At 39.2% G+C, this 25,689-nt stretch overlaps 1 protein-coding gene and 1 pseudogene across 5 annotated transcripts in view; one reads left to right on the top strand and one right to left on the bottom strand.

Moving 5' to 3' along the window:
* LOC309631221 (endonuclease V pseudogene) overlaps nt 1–25,689 on the top strand; it is a 434,994-nt pseudogene that overhangs the window by 264,384 nt on the left and 144,921 nt on the right. The gene's annotated exons all lie outside the window — the stretch shown is intronic.
* Nucleotides 4,293–25,689, bottom strand: part of STAT4 (signal transducer and activator of transcription 4) — a 95,095-nt gene continuing 73,698 nt past the window's right edge. For 3 of the 4 annotated variants that reach the window (XM_082397351.1, XM_082397352.1, XM_082397354.1), the window contains 9 exons: nt 16,338–16,421; nt 14,404–14,502; nt 11,857–11,992; nt 10,262–10,311; nt 9,986–10,080; nt 8,717–8,853; nt 8,192–8,383; nt 6,659–6,725; nt 4,588–5,736 (listed from right to left, as the gene is read on the bottom strand). In XM_082397351.1, the coding sequence (XP_082253477.1) occupies nt 5,586–5,736; nt 6,659–6,725; nt 8,192–8,383; nt 8,717–8,853; nt 9,986–10,080; nt 10,262–10,311; nt 11,857–11,992; nt 14,404–14,502; nt 16,338–16,421 (1,011 nt within the window). In that variant the 3' untranslated portion in view covers nt 4,588–5,585. The other variant, XM_082397353.1, reaches the window with a different exon arrangement.

Genomic DNA, 25,689 nt, shown 5'->3' with positions numbered 1-25,689 from the left:
AGCATTTCTATAGTGTTTGGAAGTCATGAGTGAGGTGAAGTAGAGGAAACGTCCTACGTTTTTTGAGCAATAGCAAGTGTGTTTTGGTTAATCAGTTTGAAGTAAAATATCGGGGACTGTTCCACAATTTTAGAGTTTGGAGGGTTATAAAGGGAATTCTAGCCTGGTCTTGCAGGTAGATCAAGGAGCAAAGGAAAGAAAGGAACTAACTACTGTCCTGTATGACCTTTAGTTCAAACACTAAATCATTAACTAGTATTTATTAAGAGGCAGACTGTGCTAGATTTTAGGGATATAACTGTGAACAAGGGCTTCTTTGTCCCTGTACATACAGAGCTTGCTTAGAGTCTAATGAAGACAGATGATACGCATTTATAACCAAGGTGATAAGAATGGTGCTGGGTAATGTAGAGGATATGGAGGAGGCATGATGTGACCTGAGCCCTACACATGTGCACGTGTGTGTGTGTGTGTGTGTGTTGGGCAGGAAGGCTTTCCAGAGCCTGAAGGATGTGTGAATGTTATTGAGGTGAGAGGGTAGGTGGGCTGGGGTTGGAGACCTGAGAGGATACAGCAGAGGGAGGCGGAGTGAGCATGGGCCGTGAAAGAAACTGAAAGTAGTTCAGTCTTGTGTATATTTTGGAGGATGAGAAGCTATTGTTGGGGAGAAGTGTTGAGGAATAAGTTGAAGACTAAGAAGAGACTAAATAATATATGACTTTGGAAAGATCTGTTGAGAATTAGAGTCCTCATCCAGAGGTGGGATTCTTAACTATTTTTTGTGCCATGGACTCCTTCGGCAGTCTGATGAACCTATGAGCTCTTTCAAAGGTTAATGTTTTTTGTTGAATAAAATAAAATGCATAAGATTAAATAGGAAACCAATTACATTGAAATACAGAGATCAAAATAGTAAAACCACCTTTGTGATAGAGTAATATAAGTGCTTCTTTATTAATGGCATTAAGTAAGATCTAGCAGTGGGTCGGATGAATGCAATTTCAAAATCGTGCTTAGCATAAGCAGTATTTTGAGATAAGTGTAACAACTGTAATGTGACAAAAACGTGGTGTGGTTTACAGTTTGTTACCTTTATTCCTAATTGAAGGAAACTCTAAGTTTCAGTTAGAAGTTTGTGAAAATAAAGCTTTAACTTCTGCCATTCAAACTCATGACTCTCCAGAATTCTATCCACATACCCCAGCTAAGAACTGCCAATCCACAGCACCATGAGCCCTTTGAAGATTTTAAGCAAGGAGTAAAATGATCCGATTTATTTTAAATAGAGCCCTCTGTCTACATAAGAGGCCACATGGAATTGTTTGTTGTATTTACTCTAAGGATATTGTGGAGAATGTCCTTCATCATGTTTTCATAGTGTCCTCTTTGTGAGGACTCTGGTGGAAATGTTCTATGTCTTACAGTGGTGGTTACACAACTGTATGGGTTTGTTGGAAAAGGATGAATTTTATTATGTGTAAATTATACTTCACTAAGCCAGACTTTTAGAAGTGCAGTCAGTCAAATCAATCAGTGTTCACAGTCAATTTGAAAAAAAGGAAAAATAGTCTGTCAGAAATTGGAGTGTGTGCACAGCGAGACCAGTTTGCGCAGTTCGGACTATAATTACCTGCTGTTGGAACAAAGCACTAGGATGCTTTGACCCCTAATTCTCTTCCTGCTACTGCAGGGGGTACATGGGCCTCCTGAACCATATGAGGCACAGAAAACTCCCTCGGCTTTGCCAGAAGTATCCTCCTTGTTCCTGGTTCTTTGGGGAGCCTTCCTTGTTACCTTATGACTGAGGAAATCCACTGGCAGCTGCCTTCTTTCACCATTTATTCCAGATAAAGACATTGATATTCGGTACAATTGGTCAAAGTGAGTCTTTACATTAAAAAGAATTTGAAAAGGAATTAGCAAAATGGGCATCTGTGATTGGTCTTGGATGGTTGGAGGGAGAAGTGAAAAGGTGATTAATATTTTGAAAATAAATTTACATTTTGCTTCATTAAATGCTGCTTATTTTGCTATTAGTTGGCAGAAAAAAAAATATTCTGGGGTAGGATTTGGTGGAAATGTGGTCTAAATTCCCTTCCCATTGTATTTCCATCTCATGCAGCACACCTTATCCTGATCTAAACAGGTATCCGCAAGAATCTCCTGACAAAATCCCATTACCCCCACAGAGATGGTTTCTGGAATGCAAGACTCACACCGTTGGAAATAACTCTTTACCCTGGGATCAAGAACTTGATTTTGATTTTCTGAATCTAAATAAAAAATAGCCACTTACTGGACTCTTATTCTTACTGAGGCCTCTGCCTCTATTATAGGGAGTAAACTACAAATGTCCTTGTACTGTCTACCTCCAAATAACAAAGATGGCTGTGATCACATATACGAAACCTTGACATTCTTCTGCCAGGCCCTATATTTACAAGCTTTTCAAAATTCTTCTGAAATAAGTGAGAGTCCATGATACTTTTAATATTTTCCAGGGGAGAAAAAGCTTCTGCGGGATTTCCCTGGTGGCGCAGTGGTTAAGAATCTGCCTGCCAACGCAGGGGACATGGGTTCGAGCCCTGGTCCGGGAAGATCCCACGTGCCGCGGAGCAACTAAGCCCGTGCGCCACAACTACTGAGCCTGCGCTCTAGAGCCCGCGAGCCGCAACTACTGAAGCCCGCGGGCCTAGAGCCTGTGCTCCGCAACAAGAGAAGCCACCGCAGTGAGAAGCCCGCGCACCGGGACAAAGAGCAGCCCCCGCTTGACGCAACTAGAGAAAACCCATGCGCAGCGAAGACCCAACACAGCCAAAAATAAATTAAAAAAAAAAAAAAAAAAAAGCTTCTGCAACATTTTTTGGCATCTAAATCCAATTGTTTATGAGTATTTCCCGGTAGGAAATTACCTCCTTAAACCAAGTTTAAAATGATTTCTTCCACTTCTGCTGTCAATTGATATATTTGAATTTCAAGAAAATTGGGCTGGTGAAGAGAAGTGGAGACTGGGAAAATGCACCTTGAGTTAGCCTGTGGTCCTACATTGAACAGACACCTTCATCCAAAGAATACTGTCAAGAGCTTGCAAAGGAGTAAGGGAATTGGCCTTGGGACAGGTGCAGAGTTTGTCCCATAGGAACAAGCTAGGATCATGTGGTGGTGGGGGGGGTATAAAGGATGAGATGGATAGGATGCAATCTCTCTAAGGGAGAAGGCAGGTTACATTAAAAGCTTTTTTTTTTTTCTTTGAAATCTTTTCCATCAAACATTAGCTTCTCCTTGTTTGACCTACCTGGAAGATGGGAAATGGGTTAAAGAAGTTAGTGAGGAACACCCCACAGGGCACTGCCATCTCTGACTCTGCAGTCAGGGCTTACCTTGGACACCAGCCTCAGGACATTTTGTGGCTGGTCATGGCAGATGCCTCAGCATCATGACTTCCTCACCTGGCTCAGCAGCTTCTCTAGGGCCTGGAGACATGGAGAGCTCCCCAGGGCTTGGGCACTGGGAGATCCCACACTATTACTAAGGGCAGCAGCTGTTCAATGGCACCACTAAGCATTCAGTCCGGGCAAGGGAAGGATCAAACTAGACCTGCAGCCCCTATACGTGCATTGCCATTCAGTAAACCACCTCCCCTCCTGCATCACCAGGGATGGAACTTCTCATCCTAAATTCCTTTCCCCTGGCTCAGGTTGGATTCATGGGACCAGAGACTCTTAGAGCTGGAAAGGACCATAGGCCACCTAGCCTAACCTCTTCTAGAGATGAAGAACACACAACCCAGGGATTAAATCACTCACCCAAGGCCAGTGTTGTTATCTTCCTCCCAGTCCTCATTTCATGAGATTTTTTACCCATGTGTCTGCTTTTAGTGCGGTTTGCCTGAGATACCACCAGGAATGACTCTGGATCCCTCTCCCTAATAGCAGAGGTTTCCCTGGCCCTGGTACCAGCAGCTGTGAATCCTGAAGTTAGGACAATGTTGACATAGCAACCAAGAGGCTTCCTAATTCACCCCTGGACACACACCGTGTGAACTGCTGCTGTTAATGCCCTGTCATTACTTCCATTTTGTATCTAGTGTGATGACTCTTACTTGCTAGAACTCAGGATATTAGCTTATTTGGCTTTTCCATCAGGCCATCCTGCTGGTTTTTGAGTAATGTACGTGTGACTTTGTTATTTTTGACCTGTTGTGAAATCGGAACACTTAAACCTGCTAGAGCCAAAATCATAAGTAACACAAGAGAAACAGAATCAGAAATGAAACAAATACATACAAATGAGTCTTTTGCTAATATTATATTAACATTGGTTTCTTAAAGTGTTTTATCTCACAAGTTTATCTGAAGCTTTGGTTTTTAGCATTTCAATCATGACATTCCCATTTGGGGGTGTCATACCGGTGAGAGGAAAGCTTCAGACTTGACCATTTCCTGGAAACCGGTATATACAAAGCTGAAGAAACAAGATGTGATTGTTGGCAAAGATCAGTCTTAAACTTTTTCATTTGCTTCCTTCTTTTGAGTGTCAAGAGCTTATCCTGTCATTCAGCAGAATAGGGAGACTTCATCTAAAATTGAAAAATGAAAATGACCTTTGAGCAAACTATTGTTTTGCAAGTAAGTCACCATTTCTTAGGTAAACATTCTCTTGTCTACTAAATACATACTTTACTTCATAATCTTTCTACCAATTAACTACTAAGTACAGTACTTACAAAAGTAACTAAGGTTGATCAATCTAAAATAAAAGGCAACTTTAAAATAAATAAAAATGATTTTAAGGAGGCCTATTCATCCCATAAAAACGTAATGAAGAAACGGGTGTAAAATGTAGCGAAAGTCCTCTTATAACTAAATGATTTAAGGACAATTAACATTGGAATAAGTTTTTCTATCCCTGGAAATCTTCAAGAGAAGGACTAAAAGCCACTTGATTTATAGCCAGACACTAATCTCTTGGAGCTCAGGGTCCCTCTAAGAATCTATTATTCTGATGTACATGCATCCTAATGTAATTGGGGTTTTGAACTGCTTGACAATATTGGGGAATAATACTACATAGAATGCATCCTAAAGCACATAGTAGCATATAAGATTATGACTCAGTTCTCCAAAGAGTATTATTATGCTGCTATTGATTGTTGTTCATATACTACTTGAAGAAGCTCCCAGGACAGGACCAATAAGGCAAATAATCAAGAAAAATTGGAATTTGTGGTGCTTGAATTGCTAAAATAAAATATTAAACTAGACTTACATATAATGACAGATAAGTATTGTCTGCTACAGTGGGGAGAGTGGTGGGGATTGGTGGGGCCGATGGTGGAAGTAGGGATGAAGTGTACTGGAGTAGGGGGATACAGAGATATTTTGCCCTTGGATGGCTTTTGATGGAAAGACCTCAAAGCAGTTCAAGTCATTGTAGGTATCTGCTTTCAATGCCCATAACATCAGCAACACTCAGGACCATACAGACGGACACCCCTTGTGTTATGCTCATGGATTTGTTCCAACAAATGTGTTTTCTCACTGCAGATCTTCACCCCCGTTGATTCACACACCACCTTCGCTTCCTCAGAAATGCCCTTGACAGCAATGGAAAGAAAGGGGACATACTGCAGTCTCAATTGTTGTGGGACTCAGGTTTTCTCTCAGCACTGCGTACACACTTGGCGACATGGGAAGAAGGTCTGTTGGAGAATGCGTCTCCGTTGAATCACTTCGGCTTAAAGAGATGACAGGGTAAATATGGAAAAGGATTAAAAATAATAGCTTGTAGTGACTTACTGTGTTAGGAACTGTTAGGGCTCAGGGCAGGCCACCCCAAAATGTGCCTCAGTGGCATATTGATTATTTTGAATTAAATGACTTAAGTTACTTAAGAAAGAACCAATGCAGGAGGGACACTCTGACCCTCCTCTCTGCCTCCCTGAAAGCAGGAAATAAATCTCTTCTGTGAGAGACGCCCTCCTTGCATCTGGAGGTGGAAGAATATCCTTCTTGCCAGAGATGGGGGATTCATTCGGGGCTGAGAAGCCTATACAAATGAACCTTGTTACTTCTTTAATTTAATACCCCAGGCCCAAACTCTGTTTAGATTCTTCACGACTTAGCACCCAAAGCCTAAGTATCTTTGTCCTGTCGATTCCTCACAAATTTATTGACTTTTTGCCCAAAAAGAATAAAAGCTTCCTGTTTTAGCCATTTCTTCAGTCATTTCTATGAGACTTCTATGCACACGACTTAAAATTTGTTCCTTTTATCCTGTTAATCTACCTTGTGTCAATTTTATTATTAGTCCAGCCATAAGAACTGGAAGGGGTAGAGGGGGAAATTTCCATCACCCCAACAGAACTCATTTCTAGGACTTTATCTATTTGTGACACTGAGATGCTTAATTCATCATTTGAAATCAGAGCATTCAGCCTGCTATGGAATATAAGGCATATAAAAGGGCAGCTTTAGAATTCCTTTGTGATGGGCTGTGGTGCATCCTGAAGACTAGCTTTATGTGTTAAAGGTAATGGGACATTGAGCATTAAAATGCTTTATTCTCAGTTATATGTACCCTGCTCTACTCTTAAATTTCCAGCTTTTTTGGGACAAGTTCAGTACGAATTATTTTACATGTGACTAAGATTACTTACATTGTTGAGATGGGGATAAATACAGAAGGGACATAACCTTTGTCTCCCCTTTCTGTTGGTCTTGAAGCTGGAAAAGAAAGGCATGTTGGGGAAAAATGTTATTATTATTGATAAAATTAGAAAAAAAGTCTAAAAAAGTATAAGTGATACTAAAAAGAAGAGATAATACAATTGTCTAGTGATTCACAAATTTTTTTTAGTTGAATAGATGAAACAGCATTTTAGATGAGTATAAAATGTGCAAGAAGAGAGAAACAAATCTCTTGGCAGCCCTAATCTGACTTTACATATTAATGCTCTAAACTGTGTGAGAAAAATTGGGAATCAACTATATTATCTGTCTTCCATGTTACATTTAAGTTTAATTATAAGGACAGATTTATTCATGGATTGGGGATTTATAGTAACGCAATTCTTTTCATTAAAACTGACACCAATCATAATCTTATAATTACACAAAGTTTTGAGGCACAGACATCAGTGTTACTAAAAGCACTGCTGTGCTATAGTAACAGTCATGTGCAAACCTCACCTTGGAACCCGCCCCCCAGATTTCTCTGGTATACTACGTTGAACTTGTGCGTGATCCAATCGTAAGGACCAACTGTAATTTTTCAGCTGTAATTTGTTGCATTGACATTTGTTATTTCATTCAGTCAGATGTAGAAACACTTAAAAGCCACAGGTTTTTGTGGTGGTTGTTGTCTTTTGTTTGCTTCAGAGGGGGATGAAGGAGGGTGGCAGCAAGTCACCACCTGTGAGTGACAGCTGTATGATATTCCACATGATGGTGCTCATGTATTTAGTTGCTACAGATGAAATATTGTAATGGATTGTATATGCTTTGATTTAAAGAAACAGAATAGTGAACTTACATTACAATTATATAGCTATTTCATGAATGTTCTTTTCAAGTATTCAACAAATATTTACCAAATGCCTGTTTTGGCCAGGTATCATTTTAGACCCTTAGGATACAACCTGAAAAGGCAGGTACGTCAAGACTTGTTATTGATACGCTGTGAGGCGGGGTATGAAGCACAGACCCCCTTGTCCCCTCCCTGGCAAATGAACAATACTTTCTGAGTTGTGAGACTACAGTAAGTAAAAAATATAAAGCTTATCAACCCCGAGCTTCTTTTGTAAAAAACAGCCTTGGCTAACTTTTAACAGCTTTCTAATCATTACCTCCTCTTTCTTTTCCTCTCCCCAGGCATAGAGGTGAAGTTGGTGCCACTCCTATTAGAAAGGAGAAAACCGAAACTCTACCAGTGGCTGAGAGGCTCCCATGGCCATGGTGAAGTCCAGCTACAGCTACTGATTACTAACTGCTCTGCTAGCTGGACAGCCCCAGCTGTTCCTTTTCAGGAACTGCTGACACACCACTTCATTTCTAAGGCTTTGACCTCCACATACCTCTTAGATCTTATAACGATCAAAGTAAACATAAAGGGAAGAACTTCATTTACTTTACTCCAATCTGAGATTATTTTCCAAAATCTGAAGAAGAAAAGCAAACGGAAAGAACCTAACCTTCACATGGGTGGCAGCTGTAGTGTTTACCGAAGGCTTTGTCTTTGGGAATATCAGGATAGAGGTACTTCAGAGGGTTTTCAGGAATGTTTTCAGCCATAATAACCTTGTAGTCTCGAAGGATGTCAGCAAATGGCAGAGCAGACAACCGGCCTTTGCTGTAGGGCTCTACAGAGTGGAATCTCACTTCTCCTGGAAAAAGAGAAAACAGAGGGAATATTCAGGTTCCTGCAGGCATTCTTTGTGGTCATTCTTCCTACCCACATTATCTTCATGTCACTTGTTGTAAAACAATGCCAGCCCTTCTCTGCATGTGGACAGTACAGATTGCCACGTGATAGAGGACACCCACATCGGCTGTGAGAAATTCATGCTACCCTCTTCTGAAACAACTGTAACAACTAATATTCAAACCCACCGAACACATAAAAGACAGAACAACAGGCCACACACTTCTGAAGATGGAAAGACCAGTAACCAATCACAATACTAATTTCACATGAATAAATAGTAGTGAGCATGTACCATTTTCAGAATGGTCCACCCAGGTGAAAGTTATTCCTCCAAGGTGGCTTTCACTGAATCTTAACAAAAAGGTTCCAGGCATTTTATCCTTTAGCAAGAGTCGTTCCTTCTCTTTGCTAACAAAGCCCATGACATACCTAAAAATAGAACATGGCATAGTTTTATCTGATCAAAGACTATAATTTATTGCATTTGCATTTATTGCTTTCACAAAGACCAGACCTGAATTTGTTGTGATATAATCAAAAGTCATTAGTGCCTGAAATACTCTTATACAGATTAAAGTAAATATTAATACTCTATAAAGTGTAAGAAACTGCAACTACTTTCCACACTATGACACTAGATATGCTTAAAAAGGAAAGAAAAGAAAAAGGGACTACTATAAATAATGCAGTTATGAACATTGGGGTGCATGTGTCTTTTCAAATTAGAGTTTTTATCTTTTCTGGATATATGCCCAGGAGTGGGATTGCTGGATCATATGGTAACTCTATTTTTTTCTTTTTTAAGGAACTTCCGTACTGTTCTCCATAGTGGCTGCACCAATTTACATTCCTACCAATAGTGTACAAGGGTTCCCGTTTCTCCACACCCTCTCCAGCATTTATTATTAATGTTCATAGCAGCCCTATTACAACAGTCAAGGTATCGAAGCAACCTAAGTGTCCATCAACTGACAATTGGCTCAAGAAGATATAGTATATATATACAATGGAATCTTAGCCATAAAAGAGAATGAAATATTGCCATTTGCAGCAACATGGATGGACCTAGAGGATATCATACTAAGTGAAGTCAGACAGAGAAAGACAAATATTATATGATATCACTAATATGTGGAATCTAAAAAATAATATGAATGAATTTATTTACAAAACAGAAACAGACTCTCAGACATAGAAAACAAACTAATGGTTACCAAAGGGGAAAGGGGGTTGGAGTGAGGGATAAATTAGGATTTATTTTGGGATTAACATATACACACTACTGTATATAAAATAGATAACCAACAAGGACCTACTGTATAGCACAGGAAACTGTATGCAATGCCTTTTAATAACCTATAAGGTAAAAGTATCTAAAAAGGAATATATATATACATATATATGTATATGTATGTATAACTGAATCACTGTGCTATACACCTGAAACTAACACGATATTGTAAATCAACTATACTTCAATTTTTTAAAAAAGGGGAAAAAATTGACAGCATAAAAATAAGAACCTAATGAGTTCATATAGAAAATATAGGCTGTAACTCACCCATCAATCCAAAGGGGAAGAATGTGTTTCTTAATTAGGTCTAATATTGCTTCAAGCCATGTCCAAAAGGTAAATGATTTACCAGGTAAGTGCTCCTATTGGAATAAACAAACATGTTAGGACAATGATTATTTCAATAGTAATGTTGGTATGGTAATTCAAGTTCCTTTTTTCAATGAAATATTTCCTTTAAATGAAAAAACAGTTTCGAGTGGGGGCTTAAAAAGGAACACTAAAAAAAAATCTAAATGATGCTACCCCTCCCCCTATTTGTACCTTGCAGAACTTGGCCCACGTGAGATGACCATCACTGTAGCTAGACTGGACTAAAATGAAAGAAAAGAATGAGATTTTTATTAAACAATTAGACTCCTCAATTTGGTGCTCAATTTAGATCTCCCCCCTCAACCACTGCTAAGCATATCCTAAGCACCTGCTATGGGTTTACAGTGTATTTAATGCTAGAAACAGTAAAAATAAAAGATATCATGAAATTTTTTTTATCTAGGAAAGAATTCTTTTCAATGGAGGAGCTAAAGATAGCCTTAGGAAGTGGGTGGGTGTCTAGAACAAGACCTCCATGAATGGATAGGATATAAATTGTCAGAGGAGAAGGAAGAGGCCACTCCAGTAGCGAGAATAATGTAGGATGAGGCGTAGTGAATATGAACACAGCTTATATAGGAGAAAGTAAGAGCAGCCTAATGTTGGTAAATAAACATTATAAAATAAATTTGTGAAAGCCAGAATGCCAGAAGTCTTGAATATTGTCATGAAAAGAATGAACTAGAGATCCACTTGGCAATAAGGAACCACTGATTGTTTTGATCCAGGACAATGAAAAAAGAGGTTCTATCTAAAATTTAAGGAAATTATGAGAAAAATTTGATGAAGACCCAAAAGGATATGGCTGCTATTTATACTGTATATATTTAAAAGATTTATTCACTCATTAACAAATATTTATTGAATGCCTACTATTGTGGTTTATGAATTAAATAAGGATCAAAAAGGATATTTACATTAAGTAAATTTTGTAATATTTCCAATTTATTTAAACACTAATTGATCGGATAGTAAGTACAAGGGCGACCCAGCATCACTTGTAAGTCAAGTTTAACCAAATCACACACGATTCTACTACTGCTGCTCAAATTCATCTTTGGCTCTACTTTAACTAGAAATGTATACAAATTCAATTTTAACTCTTTTCTTGGTGCCAAATGTGTTCACCCCATACTTGTCAAAATATACATATCTTTTAAAATTCTTTTGTAAAAAGCTTACACTGTAGTCACTACATGGAGCACCAGTGACTATTTTGCAAACTTTAGAAATATCAGTCAAAACTGAAATTTTCTCGATATGAAGAATTAAGTATTACCTGGATAGTTTTAAATTTCTAATAAATTTCCTGATCCTGGGATCAGCTGTTTTCCAGTTGGTTAATGACCATTGCAATATTAATATGAAGATCAAGGCACCATTAAGGCTTCACAGTACATTCAGTGGAAATGGCATAAGAACACCCTGGAGCCTGGAGTGTGGAGTGGAAAGGAAGGGGCTTTAGAACTGGACAGCCCTGGCCTGCATCTTGGCTCTAGTATGTACTAGCTGTGGCAAGTCACTTAACCTCTGAACTTAAGTATCCCCATGTATAATATGGATAGAATGATGAATTATCCTCAATATTCTGCCTTAAGGAAACTTTGTGAGAAAGATAATATAGCATTTAGCCCTATGCCCAGCTATATAGTAGGCGCTCAATAAATTGTGATGATCATTATTATTATAAATAGTAATACCCTCATTCTTTAAAACGCTTGAGTACCAAAAACAGGGGCAAGTCCTCCACATCTACCAGCTCTTACCTGTAAGTTTCTCGGCCAGCATATTGAGTTGATCTGAGTTCAGGCCACGGCCAACATATGATGAAAACTGCCAGCTCATCACTTCCAGGAGTTGACTCAAAGTGGCAGATGGAGGATTATTAAAGAAAACCAAGTTCTAAAACAGAGTTGTAGTGATGATTATATGTATTAATCACATCGAACACACTGTAGTTCAATATATAGGATTCCTGATTTAAACTCTTTAGGCCGGCCTAAGTTAATAATACAGAACTGTTGTCTCATCTCTGTTGTGCTTTTATAGTAAGACTGATTTTGCCTTTTCCTAAAGAGTCCCTTGTTCTTTGAGTCTAATATAATATATGGCTCTATCTTATCCTTGAAAGAATCACTGGGTAGCCCTTTAACTTTCCCTGGACTATAGTCTGTCAACCAACTCATACAAGTACTGAACACTGTTCAACAAGTTAGACAAATACTCTCTTCTGAAATAATATTAATCTTAAACAAAACCTATATCATGTTATTTAATTGGTTTATCACGGATTGGTACAAGTTATACCTTGACCAGACAAAGCATCCCAAAGCACAAAAAACAGTTAAGTCCCAGGCTAAAGAAGGGGACCCTACAATATGAATCATAATTAACCTGGGACTCCTGTCTTATGGATAGGATTGTGGTCTTTTCTTATTTTGCTCTAGACAAGAGGATCTTTTGTATGAGCAACTGCAAGTAAGATTGTTTGTACCAGAAAATGGGTCAACAATGGTGAAACAGAAGACTTCACCTCATATTACTGGAAAGCAGAAGGTGTGAAAGCCGAGAAAGATGTTTTAAGAAGGGAAGGGTGGGGGGAGGAATTAAGAAATCCATTGCAGTATGGGGAGAAGGCCTTTGGCGAACCTGAACTAAGCTGGGCAGCAAGAAAAGGAACCAATTCAAGAGACTTCAGAAGGTGGCAATAAAAGAGGACACAGCATCCAAGAAGGAGTGAGAAATAGGTAGGGGAGGAATGGAGAGAAAGAATTTCTAGAGGGGCAGTTTTCCTTGAACCTAAGGATTATGTCTGGACAAATGACCAAAAAGCATAGAACATAATCAAGGTCTAGGAGCTTAGGTTTTGAAGCAGAATAGAGTTAGGAAGAGAAACCAGAGTTACTTGTTCTGCTGAACTCTGTATGTAGGCTGTGCATTTATGTGTTAGGAGCTGTATATGAAATACATCTCCAGATTCCTCATCCAAGACTAGAGCAGAATCTGAGACGGTTAGTGTGACAACTTTGGTGGCTTTCCTATAGAAGAAGGATGGTGAAGAAAGCTAAGTGTAGCAGCACTGCACTCTGAGGCTGGAGGACAGAGGAGTATTCCATCTTCCTTCCTACATCCTGGAATTGGATGAAAAGCTCCAAACGTGTAGCTCCTAATGGGGAATGACATTAAATCTCAGAAGTGTTGGCTGATTTTGGCTTTACAGACCAGGTAACTTTTCTAGTGAGTTCTGTTCTCACTGCAGGCTGAGAGGAAGTAAGGCACAGGGCACTCTGTACAGTGTTCCTCTCTGCAGTTAATCTCCCTCAGATGCCAGGGCACCAGAGGATGAGAAGGAACAGGGCTGAGTCATTTTCCATGCTGTTTCCTTATTAGGCACATTAAAACAAAAGGGAAGGAACACTTGGAGCTGACTCATCATGACTATTCCTATTGCTAGGACCTGAGGTAAAAGAATTCTTCCCTTTGGAAGAAACATTTGCTTTGAATCAAGAAGAAATATTTACATTTGACCTATTTTCTCTAGACCTTGGTGGTTTCCAGGACAACACACTGGGGTTTTGTAAGAGGGAACAAGGGGAAATGCTGACTCATCTTTTTTGCCGCACCCTTCCTTGGCCATCTTTTAAGAAGAGCTTCTATTCTCTGCTTGCTTTGAAGCTTGAGGCCAATTCTTCTTCCATATCTTAAATAACCACCATATGGCATTAAAACCCAATTTGAGCCTAGAATGGATTAAATCTATAATCAACTCGAAAATTTGTATAGTGTCGTTAGGCGAGATTGATGAATATTCTAGTCACTTATTTGAAACCAATTCTCTACCTTTGTGGAAGAGCCTGTGTGGATAAGGTGTGGCCAGAAGTAGTTGAGGAGGTAAACACAACAGTCAGACATCAAATTCTGGAGAGAGGAGTCTCCCCAGAGCCTAGTTAACAGAGCCACAGGATGGCCCTAGAACTCTCTGTGATGCACAGAGTTGGGAGCTGACCAGACCTTCAGAAATAAAGAATACCTGTCTGTCACTTCAGCTAGCCAGAACTCTCTCAGGGTCCAAGTGCATCAGAACATATTACTTTAAATATGACATGAGGGAGGAATCATACAACTGAATATATTGGAATTTTGGAATAAACAACCCACAAAGACACGCCAAAATTTATACACACACACACACACACACACACACACACACACACACACACACACATATCTTTTGGGGCAGATGGGTTTTGTTAACAATAAAACAAATCAAATAGAATTAAAGGAGGAGAAACAGGAATAGAGAGAGACTGTACCTGGGAATCATTGGTGGACACATTGTACCAAATGATGGATGCCCAAGCATTAGGTAACTGACTGACATTGGAAATCATCACCACAGGTAATGAGCAGGTCTGGTTAAAAAAAAAAATAGCACAGTTATTACCGGTAGTAGTACCTTACACTGATTTTACACTTGGCCCTCTCCCCTAAAGGGCCATCTCAAGCCAACCCCACTCCTCCAAGGCAGTGGTGTCTACTGGAGGAAAGGAGCTATACAAACAGGAATCCTTTCAGAGTGCTTGGTCAGTCAGCTCCAATATCTTCCTTGACATAGTGGAGATATTTTTACTTTCTTATATCATGTACTGCCTAAAATGTAACTAATTAGAGCTTGTATTGACTTAGCAAATTTCCTCTTAATAAATTACATTAAGAATCTATTTAAAACTTATCTCTGGAATGGATTAATATATTCAAATTATGATCTAACATCTAATTAATGTCAGTATCAGATATGGGAGTTTTAATTGTAGAAGATGGAGAGGCAAGCGATCTTGGAATACAAAGCATTATGGGAGAGATAGTTCTGCACACAGAACTTCCAGTTTTTTACTGCTCTTAAACAGTAAGCTAATGGTCATCCAACATTTGACAAAGCCTCTCACATGAAATGCAGATACAAAAATCAACAACCAAGAACTCAGAAAAAAAGAGATAATGCAAAAAGCAAATGAAAAGTTTAAAACAACTATAATAAAAAAAACGTATATCAGGCTCAGTTTTATACATTATCTCAACAAATAAATGGCATAGGAAAGGGGCAAATCAACCACTGTGATGGGTGAACATTGCTTGGATACTGATTTGCACAAACCAGCTGTAAGAAGATCTTTTCAAGGTAGTGGAGAAATTTGAACAAATAATGGAGTTTTATTAAGGAAAGATTTTAAGTAAATTTTAAAGCTGCCTCATCTGTTGTCATGGCACTCAACTTAGTACTATCGTGCTGAAGTTTTCAACCTTATGGAATAAACAGGCTTCACAGACTAGTCTGGGACTCTAACAAACTTACATTAGTCCCTTCCCATTAACGGAGGTTAGGTTGCTTGTAGACAGTGAAATACCCACCTGAGGAACTTAATAGCTCATGGAAACAGACATTTAAGGAAAAGAGATGAGGAAAGAATCCATGGAAAATTTTATAAACATGTTTACATTCGTTAAGATAAAAGAGCAAAGGCAGAACTCTAAAACAACATATCCTACAAATAGGACCATATTCAAGCATGTGAAATTGTGTTTGTTCACTCATGCACTCATTCATTTATTCAACAAATGTTGAGCATCTATTATGTGCTAGGCATTGTGCTAGGCACAGGTAATGGAGGGATAAAGGTGTAATGTCCTGCCTTCAAGGAGCTCATTGTTAATCATGTTCAACTTAATCCCCAGTTTCCTTATTCCTTCTTTGAGTTCAATAGTAACTGTTATAAGAGGATCAAAACAATGTACCGTTAATGTTCCTATCATTGGTCTTTGCTCATTATACTATAAAAACCTGTCTTCTGAGGGATTTTTATGTACACGTTAAAATTTTGAAAATATATCATACATGACATCGTTCAAGTATACTTATTTCTCTTTAGGCTTTCCTCTGAGTATCCATGACTCAGGGAATCCCAGAAAACAAACAAACAAACAAACAGACAAACAAACAGTCTGGGCAACAAATTATTCAATAAGTCTTGAATCATAATGACTGTGAAATTTTATCATTTATATTTAACCAGAATAATATATGTGGACTAATCAGTGAATATTTGACATACTGATTTTCTAAATTAAAACAAAAATGATGAATAAGGAATGTACTAAAACCTAGAAAATACTGAGCTTTCATCTTCCAATGATGATCAATTCCTGAAAATGTTATTAGTAAATAGTAGATATTCCTTGAAATACCTACCTCCAAATCTATGGTCAGGCCGTAGAGGCAGATCTGTGTCTCAAATGTTATGGAATGAAGCTCCTCAGTCACCATGTGACAGCCCTAAGGGGAGAAAGAAATTGCTGTCTTACAAATACATAGTTGTTATCTATTATTAGGCATGCTTTTATAAACATTAGTAAATTCTTAAAGTAAATACCCTCAAACACGTCCTATTATGGAACATTCCTTCTTATTATTTAAAAGGTTATTTAAAGTATATACAGAGTTTGAGAAATCTTCATTTCCACAAACAGAATGATTTTAAGTCTCCAAAACAATATAATTTCTAGTTTTCACAATTCCAGCATATTTTCATCAGTTGAATTCAGACAAATTGTTCCTTATTTTTAATTTTGGAAATTAGCCCTTTTGACTTACCAGCCATTAATAAAAGCAAGCCAGATGTGTGTAGCTATAAAAGAAACAAGTCAATGTCATAATGGATTTGTTTTTTTAAAAAAAGCAAGATTTCCTTCTGGTAAAACATGGTAGGTGGAAAATGTATACTTCCCCCAGCTCCTTCCAGAAACTTCAGTAAAGTAATAGCTAGGGTTTTATTTACTTTCCAAGAAAATAAAACTGTAATCTAGGTCTCGAAATGAGAGGTAGGGGAGTGTGGAGCGAGGGTGGCAGTAGGGGTAGTGTGTCTCAGAACCAGGGGTTGGAAGCACTGGGCCCCCTGAGTCCAGAGTGAGGGCTGAACAGGAGGAACAGTTACTAGCCCCAGCCCGTGCAGCGAGGTTCCCAACATTCCCCGACATGGTGGGAGACAGGAAGTTTACTTTCTGGAGCGGATGTATCAGAGGAACTAGAGAGGCTCTCTGCATTTTGGATACAAGGCCAAGGTGAGGGCAGGGTGAGGTGCTGTGTGGGAAGATCCTGTCACATCTAGGGGAAGCCCATGCCCCTGTCTCTGCTTGACACCTTCAGGAGAGATATCTGGGAGGTAGCCAGACTAAGGGGGAAACAACTTACAGATACTGCCTTTAGGGATCCTCCAGTGAGACAGCCAGGTCCTAATAATCACTCTTAAGTCTAAATCCCTACCATGCACACAGAACTTCCAGTTTTTTACTGCTCTTAAACAGTAAGCTAATGGTCATCCAACATTTGACAAAGCCTCTCACATGAAATGCAGATACAAAAATCAACAACCAAGAACTCAGAAAAAAAGAGATAATGCAAAAAGCAAATGAAAAGTTTAAAACAACTATAATAAAAAAAACGTATATCAGGCTCAGTTTTATACATTATCTCAACAAATAAATGGCATAGGAAAGGGGCAAATCAACCACTGTGATGGGTGAACATTGCTTGGATACTGATTTGCACAAACCAGCTGTAAGAAGATCTTTTCAAGGTAGTGGAGAAATTTGAACAAATAATGGAGTTTTATTAAGGAAAGATTTTAAGTAAATGCTATTTTTGTTTTTTTTTGTGATAAGTGTATTGTGGTTAGGTTTTTTAAAAATTTTATCTTCTAGATAAGAGATACCTACCAAAATATCAATGAGTAAGATGCTATACTATCTGGAATTTAAGTACTCCAGGAAAAATGTGTGTGTTTATGGGAAAAATAGATTAACTAAGATAGAGGAAATGTTAATTAATGTTGAAGCTGGGTGATGTAAAAATGAAGGTTCATTGTATTTCTCTATATACTTTAGTATATAGTTGTATATATATATATATATATATATATATATATGTTTTGTTCATTAAAGAGTTCTTAAAGATGTTTAAAAGACTTCAGATGTTACATCCTTACAGATGTAACCAATATATTACATCCATGAAAGAAGAATAGTATACTACCAAAAGGAACATTCAGAAAAGAATGATGAACAATTAAAAATATAATAAGAGAAATAGACAAAACAATAGAAGAGCTGAAAGTAGGGCTGAGGAAATGTCCCAGAAAGTAAAACCAAAAAAACAAAAAACAAAAAAACCCCAAAGAAATAAAAAATAGGATAGAAAAGATAACAAATAAAGAAGCAACAAACTCAAAACAACAAGCAGAAGTTCCAGAAAGAGAACAGAGGAAATGGAGTAGAGGAACTATCAAAGGCATAACCCAGTGGTAACTCTTATACATTCTAATGGGAGTCGGTACAATCACTTTTTGAGAATAATGTCTCAATACCTAGTAAAGTAGGAGATGCACTCCCCAGGATGATGGTGAGAGTAAGTTTAAAAAAACAAAAAAACAAAACATGATGTGCAACAGGATCAGAGGGCAATCAGCCCAGATTGGAGCAAGAGATGGAGGGTTCCCAGAGGGATGTTGCCAAAAAGAAAGAAAAAGACAGAAATTCAGATGGACCTGTATGACTGTATTTTAAGGAGCTTTCAAGTTCTGAAGGAAAGTTTGGGGCTACATTAGTAACAGGTACATAAAATAAATTGATTAAATAAAAAATCTGAGGCAACTAATAAATCCAGGGAAAACTAAAATAATACAAGAATGGAAATACAATCATACTGTTATATGGTTCAGCTGTTAACAATTTTTATATAATCATAGTAATGTAAACATTGAATACATTAACTAACCAAAATATGTTATATGGTAATACTGTGAAGATGGGTGAAATTCATATGTATGAAGAGCTGGTATAAGAGAGCCATAGCTTAATTTAAAATGGGTAACCATCAAGGAACTACTGTATAGCACAGGGCACTCTGCTCAATATTATGTAACAACCTAAAAGGGAAAAGAATTGGAAAAAGAATAGATACATTTATACGTATAACTGAATCACTTTGCTGTACACCTGAAACTAACACAACATTGTTAATCAACTATTCTCCAATGTAAAATAAAAAGTTTAAGAAGAGAGAGAGAGCCATAGCTTAATCTTTTATAGAAATAATTCAGGAGTTAAGTGTATAAAATAAAAAAATCAGGAAGTATCAGTATGATATTAGCATGATAACTACAGCTCAAAAAATGGTCATCTCTGGGGAGTGGGTTTGGAGCAGGAAGGAGTGGGACAGAAATTGCTGTTTTTCCATGATGAAATCTGACAGCAACTTGCTATGTGCCCAGGACCAGCAGTACTGTCATCATCTAAAAGCTTGTTAGAAAAACAGGATTTCTGGCCTCATCCCAGGCCTACTGAACCAGATTCTGCATTTTAACAAAAACCCCGGGTGGAATTTATGAGGCAATTAGTCTCAATGTGAAGTATCCACATTGTGTTTCATCTCAAAAGGGATGTGGAAAATTTAGAGATGGTACAGAAAGCCAAAACGATTTTAAAAACAAGCCCTGGGGGAACATATGAACAGAAGTGGAATTATCTAGGTTAGAAAAGTCAGGGTGGGGTTGGGGGTGGCTGAGTCAGCTCTGAGGGAGAGGGACATCTACCGCTGAATATATGTTGATAATAAGCTGGAATCCATTGGTATTAAATTTCAAAAAATAAAAATAGTTCTAATATGATGATATGAATAATGACTACATGGGGAAGACTTTGGTGATAATGAGGCACATTAAAATAGAATTTGTTACTGAGAAGGAAATAGAAAATTAACACCTCCTCTCTCCCTTGGGCTAGATCACTGTGGTACCTTATACTGCCTGGAGTAACCTAGACTGACCTGGTGAGATTGCTTCTTACTGGATTAGTAGAAAGTTATGTTCCTGAAAATTCCTCTTGAAAATTCCCTTAGACCACCCCTAAAATTACTCCCAACACACCAAACAGACAGCTCCCTCCCCTGACATCCCCTTACGTGTTGAAATAAATAAATTGCTCTTCCTTTGATTGAGCGTGACATGAAGTAGTTGGCTATGTTCAGGCACCAAGGTGAATAAAAACCACATCTTTTTAAACAACAGAAAATCTCACTGCCCCATGGGGAGGAAGTGTTTACACTATGCAAGCACTGAGACAAATGAAGAATCCACAAGTCCACGTTCACTAACGGGGGCTACTCACATTCTCACTGAGTTCAGTGGCGGACAGGACACAAGCCTGGGCAGCACATTTAGAAGGCTGAGGCAGGCACACAGATAGAGACCACATACCTTATGCCTAACTATTTAGCTGTTACAAAGCAAGTTAACAAACTTAAAATATGGTCTAGTCTCCTGCTTTGACAGCTAAGCTTTCACATAACCTAACTGGCCAGGTTTTAACTCCTCAAAGTCCCACAAACATGCTGGCCTGGGGAGAGCTTGGCCATCCTGGACCGTTGCCCATCCCCCTTTCTTCCACCTCTGTGAGGGGCTTACTTTGACTAGTGTGGCCCCTAGGTCTCTCCTTGTGCCTAGAAATGTTTGCATTGATGGTGTCATCTGTGCTTGAAAGAGTATACCTGGGGAAGAGGTCTGTACAAGCCCTGGAAGTGGGCTTGAGGTCTTTTGGGCTGGGAATTCTGCAGCCCTAGGCTCTGGGTGAGCACATAGCCTTGACTTCCCAGACATCTTTCTCCGTAGTGAGGGCCACAGCTGGAGGGCAGCCAAAGGGAGCCTTTTGAGTGCTTATCCCTCCCCCAGTCTAGCCTCTATAGTTTAATTTATATGATTAAATGTGTACATATATATATGATAAGATAATTCATTATGGAGAATTCCCTCAGATCTTTGGGTTATGGCAGTTGTGTGCTCGCTGTGTAAATGGCAGGACTCCACAGGCAGAGCAATGACACACAGTGTTGTCCATTAACTTTGGAAAAAGATTTTGTACTTTAAATATTACTTTATTGAACTGTAATGTGGATGGTGAGAGGTTTTCTCAGTGATTCAAACTAATTTCTAATGTTTACTTAAAACCCCTGATGCAACTGTGAGGCACATTTAGAATGAAATCCGACAAGGAAGATGACGGCCAATACACACGACTAGAGACGAGCAGTTCTGACAGAAGAGAGTGTCATTAATTTTCAAAGCTTGAATGGCCATCAGTCACAGTCTTTATTATTTTATCAGTGCAGTCCAAGCCAGAGACACTATTCAATCTCACATTCCCAGGGTCCCTTCCTTACACATTGGCAAAATATCATAGATAAGATGTACCATTAATGTCTGTATTAAAAGCCATTTTAACCATCTGAGATGGTTAGAGATTTAAAATATCCATATTTATGATATTTATATTGTATGACATTGATATTATAACTGGATTGACTGTATTGTACCCGCTGGATAATTTGCTAAGAAACTGGAAAACTGGCTGAACAACCTGACCAGGGCTCCACCTGGAAAAAAAATACACAAACTGATGAAAGGTAGGTATAGATGTCACCATACTCTTTTATGTTACCTCTGCTCAGTGTCTAATAGCACACCCTGAAAACCTAGAATATGTTAACAAGTGGTTATGGCTTTTGGATTTTAACTTGAAAGACAACCTCTGTTATGAAAATATGACTGGGATAAGGATGATTTTCATCTAAATTTCTTGCTTGTCTTTTTTTATTTTTTGGTATTTTTTTAATTGAAGTACAGTTAATTTACAATGTTGTGTTAGTTTCTGGTGTACAGCAAAGTGATTCAGTAATACATATATATACATATTCTCTTTCATATTCTTTTCCATTATGGTTTATTACAAGATATTGAATACAGTTTCCTATGCTATACAGTAGGACCTTATTGTTTATCTTGCTCGTCTCTTAACAAGCCATACTCTATGATAATGCAGCACATGGAAAACTATGTGGAATAGAAAACAACTGCAATAATCCGTTTGCTTAATGAGTATTTGTTGAGTCCCTATCATGTGGAGACCACTGGCCTAGATGCTGGGAAACAATAAGAGGGGAAATAATGGTACAGTCACATGAGAGACAGACCTTAATCACAGAATCATAGGAAACGAATGTAAAGCGACAACAAATTCTCAGCCCATAGTATAAGGGGATTGTATGGAGGGTGTTGCAGAAAAAGTCTACGTTTTTAGTGTTATTCTTGTACCAACGTTTGTCTTAAGAAAGCATTGCAACTACTTAAACTAGTTCAGAAGGAAATCAACTTCCTGTGAAAATGCTCAAGCTAGTTGGAGTGTGAGTGGTGGCTCTGTGTTTGAGAACACTGAACCTTGAAAGAACATCTGTCTGGCTATTTTGTTAAACAAAACTCAGATCACCCAGGCTTTACTAATAGCTTCTTTGCGCTTCATGACTTTCCACCACATAAACAAAATTACTTAGCATCTCAGTCTGTGACTAAAACTGTCATTTATCAGTTAAAGTCTACTGACAGAGCAAACTTGAGACACTGCAATTCCAGCCTCCCTGTTCAAACAATTTCTGCACTTCAACAATCACTCTCTAGCTGGCTCTAAGGACCTCTGGGAAAAGTTGCTTCCTGGGAATCTGTAGATAGCATGTCTACAGATTCCTCATTTCAAAGCAAATTCTCAAAATCAAATTCATTTTGAAAAAAATGACCCTACCCTCTGTTGCACTTCTGAGGATTACAGAATCTCAGTCAAAGGAACTGCAGAGATTGACTAGTGCAACGGTTTTCAAATCTTTTTTAACCCTGGAGCATATTCTTAAAAGTAAATTTCCCACCTGGGTCCCAATCTGTAAAATACTTAAAATAGAGCTGATGGATTGAAACAGGGGTGGGGGACCCAGAGCTCCACCCTTCACCAAGCCCCAACCAAGGAGGTGGCGCCATTGTTCTCCCTGGCCTTCTGGGGACAGCATGAGTCTAGGGGCAACGTCAACGTCCTCCCTTCACCCAATGCTACAGCCAGGAGCCCATGCACATCCTGACAGGTCCCCTCTTCCTGGCTAATCTCAGAGTCAAACAGACACGGGGTGCTGCAATTCTAAGGAGGTTTGGATTGGCAATCTTGGGGAAACTGTCATGGTGTGTCCGTGATCATTTAATGAGTATTCAGTCTAAGCTCTCACAACCACAAAAGTAGAACAGAGGGACCCAAAGCTGTGGGGTGTGGTGATGGGGTGGGCAGCAGGTAGACGTGCAATCCTATAAAAGGGGCCTATATATGGGGTGGTCTGAGGTTGCATGGACCTGGAGCCGGACAGCCATGCTCACTGGCCCTTGGAAGGGAATGTTTCCAGCAGAGCACCTGGCAGGTGGGCAGAGGAGGAAGGATAAGGATCAGTGGTTTATCCTAGGCCAGGTACCACCTTTAGAGCCATTTGTCCACCTGCTCTTTATAGAAGGGGCAGCCTGGAAGGCTGATCAGGAAGCCCACGGCAGACATCCGCACAGCACACGGCAATTGACTCTCACACACGCCATCTCGAGTGGTCCTCACAACAACCCTATGAAGCGCAGGTTAACATGAAACCATTTTATAGTTAAGGAGTTGGTGAGGTAAAATAGCTAGCACGGCTTCCCTGGTGGCGCAGTGGTTGAGAGTCTGCCTGCTAATGCAGGGGACGTGGGTTAGAGCCCTGGTCTGGGAGGATCCCACATGCCACGGAGCGACTAGGCCCGTGAGCCACAACTACTGAGCCGGCGCGTCTGGAGCCTGTGCTCCGCAACAAGAGAGGCTGCAATAGTGAGAGGCCCGCGCACCGCGATGAAGAGTAGCCCCCGCTTGCTGCAACTAGAGAAAGCCCTCGCACAGAAACGAAGACCCAACACAGCCAAAAATAAATAAATAAATTAAAAAAAAATAGCTAGCACAAGGTCAGCTGCCTGTAAGAGGCAGAGCTGTGGGCAGTGCTATTTCCACCACTGCACCGATGCACGCAGGAGATAAGGGAGAAGTCAACGTTTTCTCAGGAAGCATTATTTTAAATTCCTTCTACCCTTCGTAAGGATTCCGGTGCGAGGTAGCTATGTGATTTCTGAGCAGGTGGGTAAAGTGAGGACAACGACAGCAGCAGCTGGAACAGACAGGAAAGGATGAGAGGCTGTTTGCAAACCCGCAAAGATCTCCCTTATTGGAATCTCAGCAAGTGGCGGGCTGGGATGAGATAAAGGGGCAGCAGGGGTCAAAGAGGAGGGCCAACCAGGGCAGCCTCTCCAAGGGAAAGTTTCATGACTACAGAGGGAGCACAGCACAGCGGCCAAGAGCATGGATATGGGAGCCAGACTGCTATGGTTTGAATCATCTTAGCTCCACCACTCTGTGCCTCAGTTTCCCTAGCCAAAATAAGTATGACACTAACGGTATCTACTTCATAGCCTTTTGCAAGAGCTACATAAATCAATGCCAGTGAAGCTTTTAGACAGTGCCCGATATATAGTAAATGCCACACGAGGATTTGTCAAATAAGTTCTTATCAGGCTGTGAACTCCTGCTTCAGGTGCTCACAGATAAGCGATAAGCGACAGCTACCGTTTGAAATTCGAAAATGAGGTTATAACGTCCTAGCTTCCTGTTCTCCCTCAAGTTTGGTTACTTCAATCCCTGGCCCCATTAATTTATGAAGCCCATTTTATCATCAGATCTTCCCCCACTCTTTCCTGACTTTCCTTTCGTCACCCCTACTGCCTAGCCAAGCCCCTGATTCCCCAGGCTCCTCTTTCTGAGTCCACTTCATGTATTGTGTGACTTCTCAATTGTTCCTGTGGCACGTAAAATAGCATTCAAGTCTATGGTTTGTTTTAAATGTACCTAGGAGTCATATTAAAATTCTGTCAACAGGGGGAGCTCAAAGAATAGCTTAAAATAAAATTATCCAGCACCAGCAAACTTGGAAAAAAAAGAAAAGGAAGAAATAAAATCATTCTGGTATAACCATATGATTTTGTTATTAATCAGAAAATGAGAGGAAATAAATTCAAAGAGAGATAAGTAGGCAGTGTTAATGAGACATTGTTTTTCTACAGTAGAAGATGATTTACTTAGATTTCTGTCTCCAGAGAAATCCAAGTAAAGATTTTGATTTTACATTCACAAAGATGACAAGGTACTAAAGAGTTCAGGGATTTAGATTTATTCCCATTTGATTTGTTTTCCTTAAGAAGAGTTTAGAAGCATTGTGCTCAGTCTATTCAGACTTAGTAAATACTATTCAGGGAGGTCACTGCATGAAATACTGTTTGCAACTCTGGCCAAAATTCCAGGGATAATCATGAAATGGACTTTTATTTATAATGAGCTAATGTTCCATCTAGGAAGTTTGGAAAACCTGTATGGATTTCTATAAGGTGAGAAGAATAACTCCTACTTGTTTGGTTCACTAGAATATCCTTAAATTCAAAAGCTTTGCTCCTGTGATATCTGGGCTGAGAAACCTGTCTGCTGCTCTGCCCTAAGCCAAGGTTCTACCCTGGGAGGAAAGCTTAGCTCATCCTCGGTGAGGCTGTGATATTTGGCAAAAGATCTTTAAGATACGATTAAGGGAATGAAGAATTCTTGGAAGGGAAAATGTAGAGCATAAA

Source organism: Balaenoptera borealis (genome assembly GCF_965194805.1).
Source record: "Balaenoptera borealis genome assembly, chromosome: 6".
Taxonomy (NCBI): domain Eukaryota; kingdom Metazoa; phylum Chordata; class Mammalia; order Artiodactyla; family Balaenopteridae; genus Balaenoptera; species Balaenoptera borealis.
The sequence above is the reverse complement of the archived record's forward strand: the minus strand, read 5'-3'. Positions and strand labels throughout refer to the sequence as shown.